The sequence below is a fragment of the Balaenoptera ricei genome, chromosome 11, assembly GCF_028023285.1.
Source record: "Balaenoptera ricei isolate mBalRic1 chromosome 11, mBalRic1.hap2, whole genome shotgun sequence".
Lineage (NCBI taxonomy): Eukaryota > Metazoa > Chordata > Mammalia > Artiodactyla > Balaenopteridae > Balaenoptera > Balaenoptera ricei.
This window is the reverse complement of record NC_082649.1, coordinates 41,508,958-41,525,799: the sequence shown is the minus strand read 5'-3', so window position 1 is coordinate 41,525,799 and position 16,842 is coordinate 41,508,958. Positions and strand designations below refer to the sequence as shown.

At 49.8% G+C, this 16,842-nt stretch overlaps 1 protein-coding gene across 10 annotated transcripts; it reads left to right on the top strand.

The window, feature by feature from the left end:
- The first annotated feature begins 4,663 nt into the window (after positions 1–4,663).
- BRD2 (bromodomain containing 2) lies at positions 4,664–16,559 on the top strand. Of its 10 annotated transcripts, XM_059938966.1 has the most exons (14): positions 7,109–7,216; positions 7,632–8,955; positions 10,343–10,504; positions 10,588–10,891; positions 11,495–11,632; positions 12,140–12,278; positions 12,369–12,583; positions 12,681–13,055; positions 13,575–13,703; positions 13,889–14,140; positions 14,274–14,539; positions 15,043–15,347; positions 15,582–15,704; positions 15,811–16,559. In XM_059938966.1, the coding sequence occupies exons 4-14, from the start codon at positions 10,700–10,702 to the stop codon at positions 15,945–15,947; spliced, it is 2,271 nt and encodes a 756-aa protein (XP_059794949.1). In that variant the 5' UTR covers positions 7,109–7,216; positions 7,632–8,955; positions 10,343–10,504; positions 10,588–10,699; the 3' UTR covers positions 15,948–16,559. The 10 variants fall into 10 exon arrangements, with proteins under 10 accessions (XP_059794942.1, XP_059794946.1, XP_059794944.1 ...); XM_059938959.1 differs by lacking the exons at positions 7,109–7,216; positions 10,343–10,504 and adding an exon at positions 4,664–5,035; XM_059938963.1 differs by lacking the exons at positions 7,109–7,216; positions 10,343–10,504 and adding an exon at positions 6,297–6,337.
- Positions 16,560–16,842: the final 283 nt, after the last annotated feature.

Here is a 16,842-nt window from a genome sequence, read left to right as displayed (position 1 = left end):
TTCCATGGGTGAATGTGTGCTGTGATTCCTACCTGACATACCTCCAGTCTCTCCAAAGCCAATCCATGGTGCACAATGGTGCCAAGTAACTTCCTATAAAAGTAGCTCTTCCTTCCCCTCTCAAAACTTAAACAGCTCTCCCCTTTCTACGAGATTCAGTCTGAATTACTTGGCCCGGGTTTTTCAGGCTCCCCATACTCTGAATTCTATCCCCAGACTACAAAACTGCTCTCCAATATCAGTAATGACCCCCAATCACCAACCTAGTGAGATTTCCCCTTTCTTCATTCTCTCACACCCTCTGCAGGATCTTGTCTCCTCATTCAATCAGAACAGGGGTTTTTGGGAATTCCCTGGAGGTCCAGTGGTTAGGGCTCCGCGTGTTCACTGCCGGGACCCAGGTTCAATCCCTGGACAGGGAACTAAGATCCCGCAAGCCGCATGGCGTGGCGAAAAAAAAAAGAAGAAAAAGAACAGGGGTTCTTAACCTGCAGTCCACATGCCATAAAATTCAGGGGTCCATGAACTTGGATGGAACAAAAAGAGTCACCTTTATTTTTAAGAACATCTAATTAACTGAAACTTAATAATGTAGAAAACAAGTCTTTGTAGTACTAGCGGTACCTGTAATGTCATCATCAATAGAAACCACCATCAACGAATATTTTCATATCATAGACATCTCAAAATACCTCTACAATTACGAGTTTAGACCTGCAATAAATCATTTTATTTATTGTATTAGTATTCTATTAATAAGGGAACACATTATTACTAGATCATCACGCATTTCTTTAAATATTTTGATAACTGTGTATTTTATTTATGCATTTACAAATATTATTGTCAGACAAGGTCCAAAGGCTCCACCAAACTGCCGAAGAAGTCCATGGCACAAACAAGCTTAAAAACTCCTGATTAGTCATTCATTCAATAAACATGAAATCCTCACTGCAGCCCTCTCTTGTTCTGGCTTCCTCATATTATGTTGTTCTGCTTTTCCTGTTTGATGCTCTTACACTGGTTTCTCTTCCTATTCTTGCTCCGTGTGAGGATGTAACCCAGAGCGTGATGTTTAACCCACAACTAAATTGTTCCATACTTCCTCCCTTATAAATCTCACCTACTTACCTGCATGACTGATTCAAACTACACCTCAAAGGTGACTCCCAAATCTACCTCTACTAACCTTTTTTTCTCGAACTTCAATCTTTGATTTTAAAATACCTGCTGTGCCTAACAACCAGAACAACATACCACCCAGAGACAGACTGCCTGGGTTCAGATCCCAGCTCTGGACACTTATTAAACATGTAACTGTGAGTAAATTATTTAACATCTCTTGCTTCAGTCGCTTCATTTGAAAAATGGGAGTGATAACAATAGCATCTACTTTATATGATTATAAACATTAGAAGAGTTCCTACATGTAAAGCATTTATAATAGGGCCTGAGACATTTCAAAAACTCAAAGAATTTTAGCTATCACCAGTCTCACCTCCTTCCAACACGTGGCATTTTTATTTGGTGTTTATTAACAGGTATAGAGATAGCCCCTGGGGATATGAAGATAGAATTCCTATCTAATGACATAACTCCAATCAAGCCATTGCTCAAAAAATTTCAGTGGCTCTCCACTAGGTCCAAACTTAACAGCAATGGAAATCATCACATTGTCTCAAATAAATGTAACTTCCAATCTCCTCCAGCTCTACTTCTTGTAGCTTATATTTTATTCGGGCCAGATTGGACTGCAATGCTCTGTGAAAATGACCTGCTCTGTTCTGTCTTTCCTCCCACCATCCCAGTGTCTCAAATATTTATCTGACAACAATAACTTTGTCTATGATTATTTCCCCAATACTATGCATGGAGCCCCCCCCTCCAAACACATGCATTACAATCTTACCTAAGTCACATACTTATGTAAACATCAACTTCCTTCAACATTTGCTCACTTTGTGAGCACCTCATATTGGCCAGGTCCTGAGCCAGGAGCTGGGGGCATTTAAAATAAAAACAAAACAAAACAAAACTACATGGCCCTGTTCTCAAGATCAAAGTCTAGTAAGGGAGAGAAACATGTGGCATCACATATATGCCATTCACTGTGAAAGGTGCAATCATAAGATAAAGGGACACCAAGGGATGAGCAGTCAATTTGGAAGGCAAGGATAGGCTTTTCAGATGATGGTATTTGGGCTTAGATGGACTGGGGAAAAGCGTATTTCATGTAGTGAGAGCAGTATGTGTAAAATACAGTGTAAAACAAAATGGTCTATCTGGGGAACAGTTCAATACGGCTGGAATATAGGGCCCAAGAGCAAGTGGCTAGACATGACACTGGAGAGGTAGACAGACCTTTCTGGCAAGTACAGGAATTTGGACTTTATCACACAGGCAATGAGAAATTAATACGGGGCTTAAACAGTAGCATATGGCTAGAGTTGTATTTTGGAAAGCTCATTCCTGGCAGTATTGTGGCAGAGGCAGAGAGAAAAATCTAGAGCAGCACTGTTCGAGAGAACTTTCTTCAATGATGGAAATGTTCTATAATTTGTGCTATCCAATATGATGGCCACTAGCCACACATGGTTAATGAGAACTTAAAATGAGGCTAGGGCATCTGAGGAACTAAATTTAAAACAGTATTTAATGTTAATTTAAACAGCCACTTGTGGCTACCATAGTGAACAGTGCAGCTTTAGAAATAAGAAAATCAGTTAGGAAGCTGTTGATACAGCTCAGGTGATAGGACTAGGACAGAGTGTGAGTCAATGGCTGTATTAGAGGCACAATGATAAGCCTAGGAGATATAATGTTGTGAGAAAAAGAAATCAAGAATGGCTCCCAGATTCCAGACTTTTTGATTGAATAGCTGCCATCAACCCGGAAAATACAGACGGAGCAGGTCTAGGGCACATACAGGTGGTATCAATTTTGAAAATATTCAAGTGTCTGAGGATTATCCAAGTGGTAAAATTCAGTAGTGAGTTTCGCTCAGGAAAGTCCTCTGAACTAAAAATACAGATCTGAGAGGCTCTGAGCCACTGAGATTACTTAGAGACGATGAACAGAACTAGAAGCAAACTGAGGCAAAATCCTGGCAAACATCAACAGGGCCGAAGAAGAGAAGTCCACAAAGGAGACCAGAGGAACAGTTGGACAAGCAGGAAAAGAAACAAGTGAGAAGTAGTCACAGAGATCAAGGGTGTAGAGAATTTCAGGAAGGAAGCGTGATCAAATGTCAAATACTTCAGAGAGGTCAAATAAGGTGAGAACTGAAAAGTGCTTCCCGACTTTGCCAATTAGGAGGTTCCTGGTGACATTTGCCAGGACAGTTTCAGTAGCGGAAGAAATGAACTAGAGTGGGGAATGAGGCAGAGAGAGGAAAATTAAGATGACAATTTCAGGTCTTGACTGTGTAGGGGAGCTTAGAGTTAGATAAGCGAGTCCACAAGGGAATACAATATTGATAAGGTTACTGTCTTTCTTTTCTTCTTTTTAGGCTGGGAAACCCGTATTAAGGGATTAGTTAAAAATGCTAATTGGTAGAAAATGGAGGAGAGCTTCAGAGTAACAGATAAGATTGACCAGGTCAAAAGGAAAATACATTTCTTTAATCCGAAGAGAGGACTTCGAGTACAATGGTGGTAAAGGAACACAGACACGGCCCAGTTCACAGGTGGGAGATGGAAAGCCAAGAACTCTCGCGTAAGCTGGCCTTTCTGTTCCGTTCTGCGGGTCGGGAGTAGGGGGGAGTTATGAACTAGAGTGAAAATGTGAACCACTCTGAGGGTCAAGGGAGGGATTACTGCCCATGAACAAGTAAAAGGTCGCCTTTAGGTGGCAACCATCCCTAGATTAGATTTTTATGGGTTTTATTCAAGATGAGCAGAGGATAAAGCCTTAGAAAAAGCCTAAGTGTTTTAACTTAAATGGTCGAGACAAGCCCAGTAAAGAAGTAAAAGTGATAAAAATGCTGGCAAGTTTTGCATCAGGCAAAGGAGTCCAGGCTCCGGCAGGTCTCAATAAAGTAAGGAACTCCAGGTAGACTCAAAGGAAATGAGAGGTTAGAAAGCGGCCTAGGACAAAGAGACCGAACAAAACGCCCACACCAACCGCCCGCACCTCCTATCCCCGCCGCAAGCACGACGAGGGCGGTGACAACACTCCCGTCGTGGAACCACACTACAGCCGGGGAGAGACCCCCACCCTGCAAACCCTCACAACTCCAGATCCAGGCCTCATTCTCCTCCACTGACAACAGCACGGCGGCGCGCGTTCCCATTGAACTCCGGCTCGGGCGTCCCAAGCCGCACCCTCCACCTGCGGAAAAGGAACCGAGGCAGGGCTCCCCCAGCTGCCCAGCGAGGCCGCCCGCATTCGGGGAACGCCTGCTGAGGCGGGAGGGCGGCGCGCCGCGCCGCGCCGCGCCCGCTTCCGCCCCACCCACTGCGCGCGCTCCGAGGCCCGCCGCGGGAGTTACGGAACCCGCCCTCACGCCTGCGCACTGCTCTCCCCGCGGCCTCCCGCTCTCCTTCCCCTCCCCCAATCTGGTCGCACCCTTGCGCCTGCGCTGTGCACGTTCCCGGGCTGCGGCAGCCATGCTGAACCCGTACGGAGAGGCGAGTGGGGGGGGATAGGGTCGACGATAGCGGGATGGGAAGCCGGGGAGATGCAGAAGCAGCGGCATTAGAGTGCTCTGGGTCTGTGGAGAAATGCCTGGGCCATGCAGCCCCCTTGGCCGCTTGAGCGACCCCTAGGAACCTATGGAAAACTGGCCCCCGTGGCGGGGGGGGAGGGGCGGCTGGCACGTGACCCGGGTCAGCCAATCTGGATGTTGCTGACGTGGCCGCGCGGCCCCGATGGTCTCCCCACCCCCTAGCTCAGTCGGGAAGGGAGGGGCTGGGGGCTACGCCCCCTCCCCCAACGCAACCTCAGTTTCCGGGGGGGTGACACCCCGGATTACATCCTCCCCCCGCACCAAGACAAGGGGAACATTGGAGCCCCCCTGGAAGGTTCCAGGATCCAGGTGAGAAAGGGCCTTTGGCGGGCGGGGGCGTTGTCAGTCATTTAAGTGCCTAACCAATGGTGGGGAGTCCAGGAGGGAGATTCTTGGGGTGCAGAGAAGAATCCTGAGGGTGGGAGGATTTGTCCTTCAAATAGTTTACAGCCAATGGGAGCGTGTAGGGGGGCGAGCAGGAGAGGGCCCCTCGGGTGGGGGAGGGGAATGGCCAACCTCTGTCTCAATACCAATTGGAGGGCAAAGGGGCGTGGGGCGGTGTTTCCCCCCCCCCAATTCCATTCGTCCCCTGGGGGTACAGGAGCTTGGAGCCAGGTGAGAAGGGATCCTTTTGGCGTTCGGAGGGTGGGGTGACCTAGTGGGCTGAGGAGTGGGAGTGGTGACTGTAGTTCTTACTCGTAGATGGGAATGCTGAGAGTTGGCAACCCGGGTTGTAAACTGAAATTGTTCCCAGGCGCCCACTCCCTTTCTCCGCAGAGACTAAGGAGCATTTCTGTGCTTCCTTTGTCAGCGGTAGGAAGCTGGCAGTCACCACATGGCACGGTGGAGGTTACGCTTCGAGTCGCTTATCGAATTTGTGTGCATTCACGTGGACATGGCCTGCGGAGCCTTCCGAACAAACCTCCTTTGCCGCGGCGGGGGGTCTTAGCTGAGCATGTGTCTACCCCAGACTGGGGAGGGCTTGCAGGCTGGAAGCTTGGGGTCCTCTTGGGAGCAGAAACCGGCCCAACCGGCGTCTTGGGAGGGGTTGGTAATCGTGGCCTGAGACAGGAGTGAGTGAGTCTCAGGACTTGGAACGATTTCACTGCTCCCAAGGTTTCGGGTTTCTCCTGGGTGGTGTCTTTTGCCTCCTTCATCCCCTCCCCCATTCCTGAACAGTTCTCTCCTTGTGTATTGCGGGGGAGGGAACGGAAAGAAGGGAAGAGTTACTTTTCCAAATTACTGAGTAGCTGTAGCCTCCCCTGTGACTCATGTGGGGGAAGGGAGAATTGGGAGGGAGCGGAGAGCAGTGATTTTCCGGAATGCAGGGAAATAAGCCAGAGTACTGTCTGGCTGCCCTTTCCCTTTCTAATAAGGCCCTGTATTCTTTCGACCTCCTAAATTTTCTTCCCTGGCCGGCCCCCTGATGGGCTTGTGTGCAGACTTGCAAGGCCCCGGGTGGAGAAAGGCAGATTGGGGAGGCTGGGCCTTTAGGGGGAGGGGAATGGGGGAGGGGAGAAGGCCTCTGCAAAGTTGCTGTGTCATTGCTCTCTTTGCTGCAGCCACGCGGGCGGGCCCGCTTGTACTTTTGGGGCCGAGGTCTGATCGGAGGTGGGTGGGGGGGAGGAGAGAGACTGCTTTCCCTGTGCGCAGTTCCCCCCCGCCCCGCAGGGTTTGCCGGACTCGGGTGGTCGAGAATTGATGGCCATTTTAGACGCAGTAAGCGAGGTTAGGGTTCCAGGGCCGCTACGGAGGGAGGGTGACCCAGTTGGAGTTCAAGGACCTAGGCCCTCACGAAGCCCTGGGTTTGGGGGGGGGTCTCTTATATTCCTTAACTTACATTAATTTCCTTATTCAGATATGCATAGTCTGTTTTCTTCCTTGGTAGCCAGAAGAGGGGACGTGGAGGGGAAGGCCCCCACTAAAGCCCAGGTGGGGGAAATTCTTTCACTTTCCGGTAAGGGGGCGGGGGAGCCCCACAGATGGCTTTAGAGATCTTGACCTTGTGCTTTGGTTCTATTCACACGTAGTCTGTAACCCTATTCAGATTATTGTACTAGATTGTGGGAAAGATGTTAGTTGAGTGGGTTGGGGGGAGGGGGCGAAATTGAGTTCCCAAAATGGCTCCTGCCCCTCCTCGGAGGCGGACGGCCCGGGGGGAGGGGGGAGGGGAGAGAAGGAGGGGGAGGGCTAGTCTGAGCCGCAGCCGCCGCCTCCTCCGCTCGCCCTCCTCCCTGGCGCTGACCGATGGACCAGCCGCTCCGTGGGGAGGACTCCGAACCCTGGTGGGGGGGATGGGGGGCTCTTCCGCCCCCGCGACGCTAGGACCCTTAGAGGGTGTGGGCCTGCCTTCGGGGTGGGGGGAGGACGGAGAGCGTGGGGAAAGGTCTGAGCTCGCCAGGAGGGGGAGGGCGTTCACCCTGATTCGCCCCTCGCGGGACTTGTTTTTTCCGCTCTGAGCCACACACCGGAATGAAGTTTGGGGAGGAGGTGGGTTTCATTTTAAAGGGTATATGGGTGCGTTTGGAGATTTTGCTCCCAGTTAAGGGTTGCCGAGGTTTTGTCGAGCAGGCAGATATTTGTATTGGTGACTGAAGGTATGAGTGGGAGGGATTGGAGAGGTGCTTGGGGTGCAAGTGTTTGGAACGTATTCTGTTTGGTTGCCTTGTTGATGAAAAGCCTTTAAGAGTTCACAGATGGTAGATTCTGGGGAGAGTTTTGCCTTTGTCTTTCGATTGTTTGGCTTGGGGAAGGAAAGGGAGGATATTAATACTCTATCAATTATGTATTTTTGATTGCGGAGTATGGGAACGTTCGGTTCCTTCCTCGCTGCGCTTGGGAGCCCTTAGCTGTTTGCCAGTGGCAGGCCGCGGTTTCTAAGATGGCGTCTCCTTCCTCATTTCAGATTCTTCACTGCGGCGGCGGCCTCATTGCCGAGAACAACCCGCGGGCGTCCTGTGGCCACACCCCGGCGGACCGAGGCTGACTACGCCCACGCGGCCGCCTCCAGTCCTGCCAGTCTAGCCAATGGAGGAGCTACAAACGGCACGACCTGCCCGAGCTTGGCAGTCACCAGTCGCACTGGGCTTGGACGCCTGGGAAGACTTTGTTGGAAGGGGAGGCGGGGAGAGGGTGCTGCACCCCTGCCAACCTCCCTCTTTCCCTGGAGTTGCCGAACCACAGCACAGCCAATTGGCTCGGAGATGTGGCGGGTTGCCGCTTCCCTGTGGGTCTATGCGGCATTCTGCCTGGTGACTAACGCGTTGGAAATGAGGCTTATGACGTCATCGCATCCGCCGACCAATAGAAAACGCTCCCGCGGAGAGGTGTTCCTCCCCCTTCGACTGCGCTTCTTCACGCGCGTGAGCGAGCGCGCGCGCGCGGAGGGGGTGGGGGAAGTCGGGAGCGCGGTGGCGCGCATGAGCGGCGAAGCTCCGCCCCCTTGCCTATATATAAAGGGCTGGCGCGGGGCTCGGCGGCGCCATTTCGCGCTGGAGTGGAGCAGCCTCTAGAACGAGCTGGAGGATCCTGCCTACCTATACAGAGCCTTCGAGTCGTCCGGGGCCGCCATTACAATCCACGTCCATCCGCTTGGAAATGGCCTTCGTCTCGGCCTATGACCGGTCCCGGCGGACAGTACAGACCCCATAGAAGCCCCCGAAGCTCCCCTTTTTCGAGCCCCGCCCAGTCCTCGGAGTCTGTCCACCCCCTCTACTCCGCCCTCAAGAGGATTTCAAAGATGGAGGCGGCGGCTCCCTAAACCAGTTTTCGTGTTCATCCGCCTCCATCCGAGATCGAAACGGGACTTCGTCCGCGCCGGACGGTCCTGGCAGGAAGAGGGGATCCTTGCAGACCAACGGCGGGCAATATTGTCGACGGTGTCTGGGATCGGGGGCTGTCCTGGGGGTTGAAGAGTCCGTCCCCCTTCGCTCGCCCGCCTCGGCTCGGGCTGCCGCCATTTTCTTGCTGTCCGCCTCCTGCGGAGCGCGCCAAGCTGCTGGGAGTTCTCCGAGAAACAGCGGAGGAGACTGCTTTCGTGCCGGCCCGGCGGGGGGGGGGGGGTTGTCGCCTGGAGGGCCGAGGGCAACGGCCCCCGCCCGCCCCACCACTTCCCGGGTTATGCTGGACTGGAAGGTAAGGGGAACCGAGGCCACCCGGACTTTCCGCGGCTGAGGGCAGCGCCGGTTCCCCGTGGTCAAGATGCTGCAAAACGTGACTCCCCACAGCAAGTACGTCCCCGCGAACCGCGTGTGGGAAGGGGGCGGTTGGGACTTGCGGCGTGCGGGTGTGGGGCGTCGGATTCGGAGGGCGTGCGGAACCTAGTGGGGCGCGTTGTTTCGTGGCGCAACTGTTGGCTCGCCGGGCTCGCGCAGGGGGTTGAGCGGCGGTTTGGGACTGAGGTAGTGGCCCAGATCTTGAGTATGGAGGGAGCACAGGTTGTGAGTTTATACGTTGCTTTTTCTTCTGTGGTCAGATCTTAGCGGAGTCGAGCAGAGGGAGGTGGTGGCAGAATGTAATGGGGAAGGACGCTGATTGGGGAGCAGGTCCTGCGGGTAGAGGGTTTGGTGTCTAGCGACGGTTTGTCAGGACTTTTGGGGGGGTGGGTTCGTGGTTATATCTTGTGCTTTACAGGGTTGCCATGGTGATAGAGCTTCGGGGACTGGAAACGGAGATTTCCTGAGTAGGGCAGAAGGATCACTCTCTTTCTTAATGCCTGGGGTAGGTCATTAAGTTCCTGCTAGTCTTTCATTGACTGGTGCGGCTTTGTGTTGAGAGTTGTATGTCTTGTTGCAGAGGATTGGGTTTTTTGATGTGTTTTTTTGTTTGTTTTTGTTTTTGTGATACAATTGGGAGTTTCATTCAGGGTAGGAGGGTGGAGCTAAGGATCCTCTAGTCCAGCTCTGCGGATGTAAACAATGAGATTTCGGTATAACGTCTTTAGTCTTGGGTCTTGGGAAATACCTGATCTCGAGGAGCACCAGATAGAATGTAAACTTGTTGCATTATTGGCCTTTGATCTTCAGAGTTGATGCTACAGTGGGAACAGTTAACAGGCATCGCAGTTTTTGTTAGGGGTTGCAGGGGAGGTCTGTATCAGTTTTCTGAGAGAACTCGCTGACCTTGACTGTCCGGGCAGCTCTATTTTTTGAGTTCTTCAGAGGGAGGATATGAATTTGTGAATAATTAGTTTTTGGAGGCTGGTAGCTTGGGGTATTACAGGCTGTGAAGTGTGACAAATACTCCCTTGTTTGATATTTTTTTTTTTTTTTCTTTTTTTCGAGTTGATAGGGTTTTTCGTTAGATGTCTGGTCTGTTTGGAGTTAACTATCCAGAGCTTGTGGAGGATGCTGATTCCTTCTGCACAGGTGGATTCTTAAGTGTCTGTTTAATTAGCATTTTATGAAATTCTTCTATTTTGTTTCCTTTTCACCCGCTTCCCTCAGGCTCAACCACCATGGCAACCACCAAGCCCCTAGTGAGGAGGAAGCTTGGGGCTTGAGTTTCTCGGCTCCACCCATTTTGCTTAAGTCCCATCCCAATAAGGCTGTTATTCTCAAATGGCTGTGCCCTGTGAGAAACTACCTTGGGCTTTTTCACTTTAAATTTTAAAAACAGATGAAAGAGTCCATCAGACTTGAGAATTCAAAATATAGGACTAAGAACAGAAGAGGTGGTAGGAAGTGCAAGAACAAAAGCTCCATGGATTGTTTGGATACTGGTTTCATTTTCATAATCTTGACCACCTTTCACTAGATTCCAAGCCTGGATTTATTGAGGGTACGTAGCGTAAATTAGTGTAAATTGTATTCTCCCAAGTTCCACAAGATTACCACATCTGGTTTTGTTCCTTGTCTTCACAGGCTCCCTGGGGAGGGGAATGCAGGGTTACTGGGGCTGGGCCCAGAGGCAGCAGCGCCTGGGAAAAGGATTCGAAAGCCCTCCCTGTTGTATGAGGGATTCGAGAGCCCCACAATGGCTTCAGTGCCGGCTTTGCAACTAACCCCTGCCAACCCACCACCCCCGGAGGTGTCCAATCCCAAAAAGCCAGGACGGGTTACCAACCAGTTGCAATACCTGCACAAGGTGGTGATGAAGGCTCTGTGGAAACATCAGTTTGCATGGCCCTTCCGGCAGCCTGTGGATGCTGTCAAACTGGGTCTGCCGGTGAGTAGAGAGATTGGAGTGGGGAGGTATGGAAATGAACAAGAATGTGTGTGCGTGGAGTGGGCTGTCTAGTATAGCTGCTGCGGCCCCTAGGAGTTCCCATTTCTACTCTTTAGGGCAGATAGCCACCAGATTTCTGGATTCTTGGTCCTTTGTGTTTGATCCAACCGCTTGCTATCTTAGCATCTTTCATTGTGCCCTCCATGTGTCCTTCCTTAACTTTTGTGCCCTGGCTCCATTTTACAGATTCCCACCCCAGGTTGGGAGAGGACCACGGTGGCCAAAATTGTTAGCTTCTTCCTCTCCCTCATGCAGCCCATGGATAGCCAGCCCCAGAGGTAATGTCACAGGATGGGAAGCTTTTCCAGAGTGGGTGGGAGGTGGGTGGTTAGAGAAAGGCAGTAGGGGCCTCCCTATGGGTGATAAGAATCCTGTTCCACTTTTTTTCCTATCCCATAGATTTAATTGGGGCCGCAGTTTAGGAGACCATGTATTCTTGACGAATAGGGGGTGTGTATGTGCGTGTGTGTTGGGGTTGGTAGTTTACTTAGGAGAACAAGCGTTTATCTTTCTGTAGATCTGACCTACCATTTCTTTCTTTAGGATTATCACAAAATTATAAAGCAGCCTATGGATATGGGAACTATTAAGAGGAGACTTGAAAACAACTATTACTGGGCTGCCTCAGAGTGTATGCAGGATTTCAATACCATGTTCACCAACTGTTATATCTACAACAAGGTGAGTGTTTTTGTGGTATTAGTAGTTGGGGAGAGAGTGCATTTTTTATCACTACTTTATCAATGAAAGGTTTAAGTCTTTTACTGTAGGTGTTCTCAGTAGTCAGGATCCTAGAAAGTCTGAGTTCCAAAAGGTACCACTGAAAGCAGTGATGTGGTTTCAGAGATCCAGAGTTAAGAAATGTTTAAATAGAACACTTTTTATTCTTGTGGATAGTGGCCCTGTTTTTCAGAGAAATCTCCAGAGATCTGAGTAGAGCAGGAACTTTTTTTTTTTAATCAGCTCTCATTCTCTTACTTTTGAACTTTATTTCTTTGTTGCATCTTGAGGGGCAGAGTTGGAAGAGAAAAGGGAATTCAGTGGCCCAATATAGGTGATTTTCAGTATTTGATGGTGAAGTTGTGTAAGGGGGGTGGTGGTGATGCCTGGGGCTAGGAATTTCTCAGAGAAAAATGGTTTTGCTTGTCTTTTGCTGGCATTTGAACTTTTTCTTTGTGTTTCCTGTAGCCTACTGATGATATTGTCCTGATGGCACAAACGCTGGAAAAGATCTTTCTACAGAAGGTGGCGTCAATGCCACAAGAGGAACAAGAGCTTGTGGTGACTATCCCTAAGAACAGCCACAAGAAAGGGGCCAAATTGGCAGGTAGGAACAGTAGGAGTTTTGCCAATGAAGATGGAAAGATGGGAAAGATAATCAGACTAAACTTTTTTTCTCCCCCCTCCCCACCCCCAGCACTCCAGGGCAGTATCACCAGTGCCCATCAGGTGCCTGCTGTCTCTTCTGTGTCTCACACAGCCCTGTATACTCCACCACCTGAGATACCTACCACTGTCCTCAACATTCCCCACCCATCGGTCATCTCTTCGCCCCTTCTCAAGTCCTTGCACTCCGCTGGACCCCCGCTCCTTGCTGTCTCTGCAGCTCCCCCAGCCCAGCCCCTTGCCAAGGTATACATCTGTGGATATCTTTGAGACAGTGAGGAGGGACAGGTCTTGAATGGAGTGGACCCAGGGTAAAAGGCTCCTGTCTTGTTTTTCTCTGCAGAAAAAAGGGGTAAAGCGGAAAGCAGATACTACCACCCCTACACCTACAGCTATCCTGGCTCCTGGTTCCCCAGCTAGCCCTCCCGGGGGTCTTGAGCCTAAGGCAGCACGGCTTCCCCCAATGCGTAGAGAGAGTGGCCGCCCTATCAAGCCCCCACGCAAAGACTTGCCTGACTCTCAGCAACAGCACCAAAGCTCCAAGAAAGGAAAGCTGTCGGAACAGTTAAAACATTGCAATGGCATTTTGAAGGAATTACTGTCTAAGAAGCATGCTGCCTATGCCTGGCCTTTCTATAAACCAGTGGACGCTTCTGCTCTTGGCCTGCATGACTACCATGACATCATTAAGCACCCCATGGACCTCAGCACTGTCAAGGTACCCACTGCATGGGGCAGATGGGATACTCAGGCAGTGATTGGAGCCTAGGAATCAATAAAACAGTCACTTTTTCCGGGCACACGGCAGTCTTGGCATTTTATTTTTACAAAACAGTAATGGGGCAGAAGGTCAAGTACTTGTTAGGAATCCATATTTTCTGGAGTTTGAGACAATTTGGTGGGTTTTGTGTTCAGAGCATCGCTACTCATCTACAATTAGGTCCTACCTATTGGGAAAGTTGGGTTAGGATAGGAAAGTTAAGGGATGGCTGGTTAGTCAGAGACCACCCACCCTTTCTTTTCACTTAGAAATGATTTTTTTTCCTAGACAGATATTTCTTCAACCCACCCAAATTCCTTTGACTTCAGACTTGAGCCCCAGGGCATAGATCCTTAAGGCTACCCCCCTCCCCCCGCCCCCATGCTCTCGAGAGGGCTAGCCTTGCAGTGTCTGGAGCTGGCAGGGAAAGGTGAGTCTTCCTGCCTGTGCAGCTTCTGATGCTGCCTCCTTCTGCAGCGGAAGATGGAGAATCGTGATTACCGGGATGCACAGGAGTTTGCTGCTGACGTGCGGCTTATGTTCTCCAACTGCTATAAGTACAATCCCCCAGACCATGATGTTGTGGCCATGGCACGAAAGTTACAGGTGAGTGTCAAGGTCGGAGTTTGAAGAATAAATGGGTCTGGGGAGAGAAATTTTGCTGTCTGTGGTGCACAACCTCAACATGGGGCTCTCCCAGTCTCTACAGTTGTAAATTGGAGCTACCATATGGCTGGGTATGATCAGGGCACATCCATTAGCATGGTTTTGAGTCTGCTGTCTCTTTCTAGGATGTATTTGAGTTCCGTTATGCCAAGATGCCAGATGAACCACTGGAACCAGGGCCTTTACCAGTCTCTACTGCCTTGCCCCCTGGCTTGGCCAAATCATCTTCAGAGTCCTCCAGCGAGGAAAGTAGCAGTGAGAGCTCTTCTGAGGAGGAGGAGGAGGAAGAGGAGGAGGATGAAGAGGAGGAAGAAGAGAGTGAAAGCTCTGACTCTGAGGAAGAAAGGGCTCATCGCTTGGCTGAACTACAGGAACAGGTATTATTTTAATTTGTCACTGTTCAGTTTACTGGGTGAGGCTCATGCACTGTCTTTGCCCTAAATTTTTTTTCTTTTAGTCTTTATTGCTTATTTATTTTTTCCATTTCACATGATTCTTTTTCCTCTTTAGCTTCGAGCAGTACATGAACAGCTGGCTGCCCTGTCCCAAGGTCCAATATCCAAGCCCAAGCGAAAGAGAGAAAAAAAAGAGAAAAAGAAGAAACGGAAGGCAGAGAAGCATCGAGGCCGAGCCGGGGTTGAGGAAGATGACAAAGGGCCTCGGGCACCTCGCCCATCTCAGCCCAAGAAGTCCAAGAAAGCGAGTGGCAGTGGGGCTGGCAGCGCTGCTACACTAGGCCCTCCTGGCTTTGGAACTTCTGGAGGAAGTAGCACCAAGTGAGTACTATCTAACATGGAAGCAGAGACAGCTCAGTTATGTCTCTAATCTCTCCGGGGAGGATGATTTCTCCCACTCCTTGCAAAGGTTTCTCTAAATCAGGGTCCAGCGAATTTTTTCTGCAACTGGCCAGGTGATGAAGTAGACTTTGAAGATTGTAGTCTCTCAAAGCTGCTTAACTCTGACAGTGTAGTCTGCCTACCCCTTCTGTAAACCAGTGAATCTGTGTTTTTTCGTGTTTTCTTCTGTTGTTGGGGGGGGGGATTAATGCTTTAGGGAGCAAAAAAAAGTGGACCTGTGTCAGTGTACTTATATTTAGTTCTCAAAGTCTGAGATTTATTATAAAAGAGTTTGGCATGTAAAGAAGCTCTGCTCCCCTGATACAGTGTCTAGTAGCCCACTCATTTGCCTTAATGGAAAATAGTTGTTCAGGCATGAAATCCAGGTCACTGGGTTAAATAGTGAGAATGTCCTACAATTGACAATTTTCTTTTGCCTGTAGACTCCCCAAAAAGGCCACAAAGACAGCCCCACCTGCCCTGCCTGCAGGCTATGATTCAGAGGAGGAGGAAGAAAGCAGGCCCATGAGTTATGACGAGAAGCGGCAGTTGAGCCTGGACATCAACAAGTTGCCCGGGGAGAAACTGGGTCGAGTTGTACACATAATTCAAGCCAGGGAGCCCTCTTTACGTGACTCAAACCCAGAAGAAATTGAGATTGATTTTGAAACGCTCAAGCCATCCACGCTTAGAGAGCTTGAACGCTATGTCCTTTCCTGCCTACGAAAGAAACCTCGGAAGCCCTATAGTGAGTATGAAATGAGGCCCACCAGTTAACTCAGCAAATCCTCGCGAGGTTCTGAGGACAGTTAGAGAAGGATAGTAGGCATACGCTTGATGGACTTGAGATCATCAGCTCCTGGGATGATAAGGGTTGGATTAGTTGCTTCCCAATGTTCAAGAAAGGAATTTGGCAACAATAGGGGACAGAAAAACTAGGGTGCTTCTGGCTATCTTAATCCTGGTATATTTCTTTTTCTAGCTATTAAGAAACCTGTGGGAAAGACAAAGGAGGAACTGGCTTTGGAGAAGAAGCGGGAACTAGAAAAGCGGTTACAAGATGTTAGTGGGCAGCTCAATTCTACCAAAAAGCCACCCAAGAAAGGTGAGTGTTCAGTAAGCCACTGTGAATTCACTACATCCTGCTCTCTTGACTCTTGAAAAATGGAGATCAGACTTAAATATCTTTAAACTTCAACTTTGTTCTGCAGCGAGTGAGAAAACGGAGACGTCATCAGCACAGCAGGTAGCAGTGTCCCGCCTCAGTGCTTCCAGCTCCAGCTCAGATTCCAGCTCCTCTTCTTCATCTTCCTCTTCTTCAGACACCAGTGATTCAGACTCAGGCTAAGGGGCCAGGCCAGTTGGGGCAGGAGGCTCCGCAGGACCGGACCCCTAGACCACCCTGCCCCACCCCTACTCTCCCTTTCCTGTGACACTTCCTCATCTCACCCCCTCCCCCCCACTGTAGGAGAGCTGGCTCTGCAGGGGGGAGGAATGCAGAAGGATACTCTGCATACTGAAGGAGGGACATAAATGGACAAAATACGACTGCGTTCCCAGCCCCATGGAGAGTGACCTCTTAGGCATGGAGCCCTATTCAAAATGATTGTGGTGGGGCAGGGGTAAAGGGTGGGAATGGGCGAAGGCCCTGATACGGGGTTACCTGAGGCAGTAGCTGCCCTGTTCACTTGTAAGGGCCCTGTTTTGAGGTTGTTTGTTCTAATTTATTTTAAACTAGGAAAGGCCGAGGCAGGGTGGGGCCGTGGTCCCCTCAGCCTCCATGGGGAGGGAGGAAGGCGTTCTTTTTTTACGTTGACTTTTTTTTTTTTCTACTCCGTTTTCCCTTTTCCTTCTCCATTTGGGGCCCCTGGGGGTTTCAGTCATCTCCCCATTTGGTCCCCTGGATTGTCTTTTCTTTGTCTGTTGATTCTAACTTGTAAATAAAGAAAATATTATTCAAGTTTTGAGTTTATTACTTTAATGACATTTCTTTTTCTAGTGCTTCAAAAGGAATGTGATACAATTGAGATTTTGAGGAAAGTACTCCTGAGGTGAGGAAAAAAGGACCATCCTGTTTTAAATAAACCAGTAGGCTGTTGCTGTAGTGATAGAAGTGCATCTGCCCTTTGTAAAGTGAATCCCCCAAAATAACCTTAAGGGTTGCAATTTGCTCTGGTTTAGATGAAGAAAACAGAATTCTCTGGCTCATTCATATCTTAACCAAGAGTTTCAAACTCAAGATT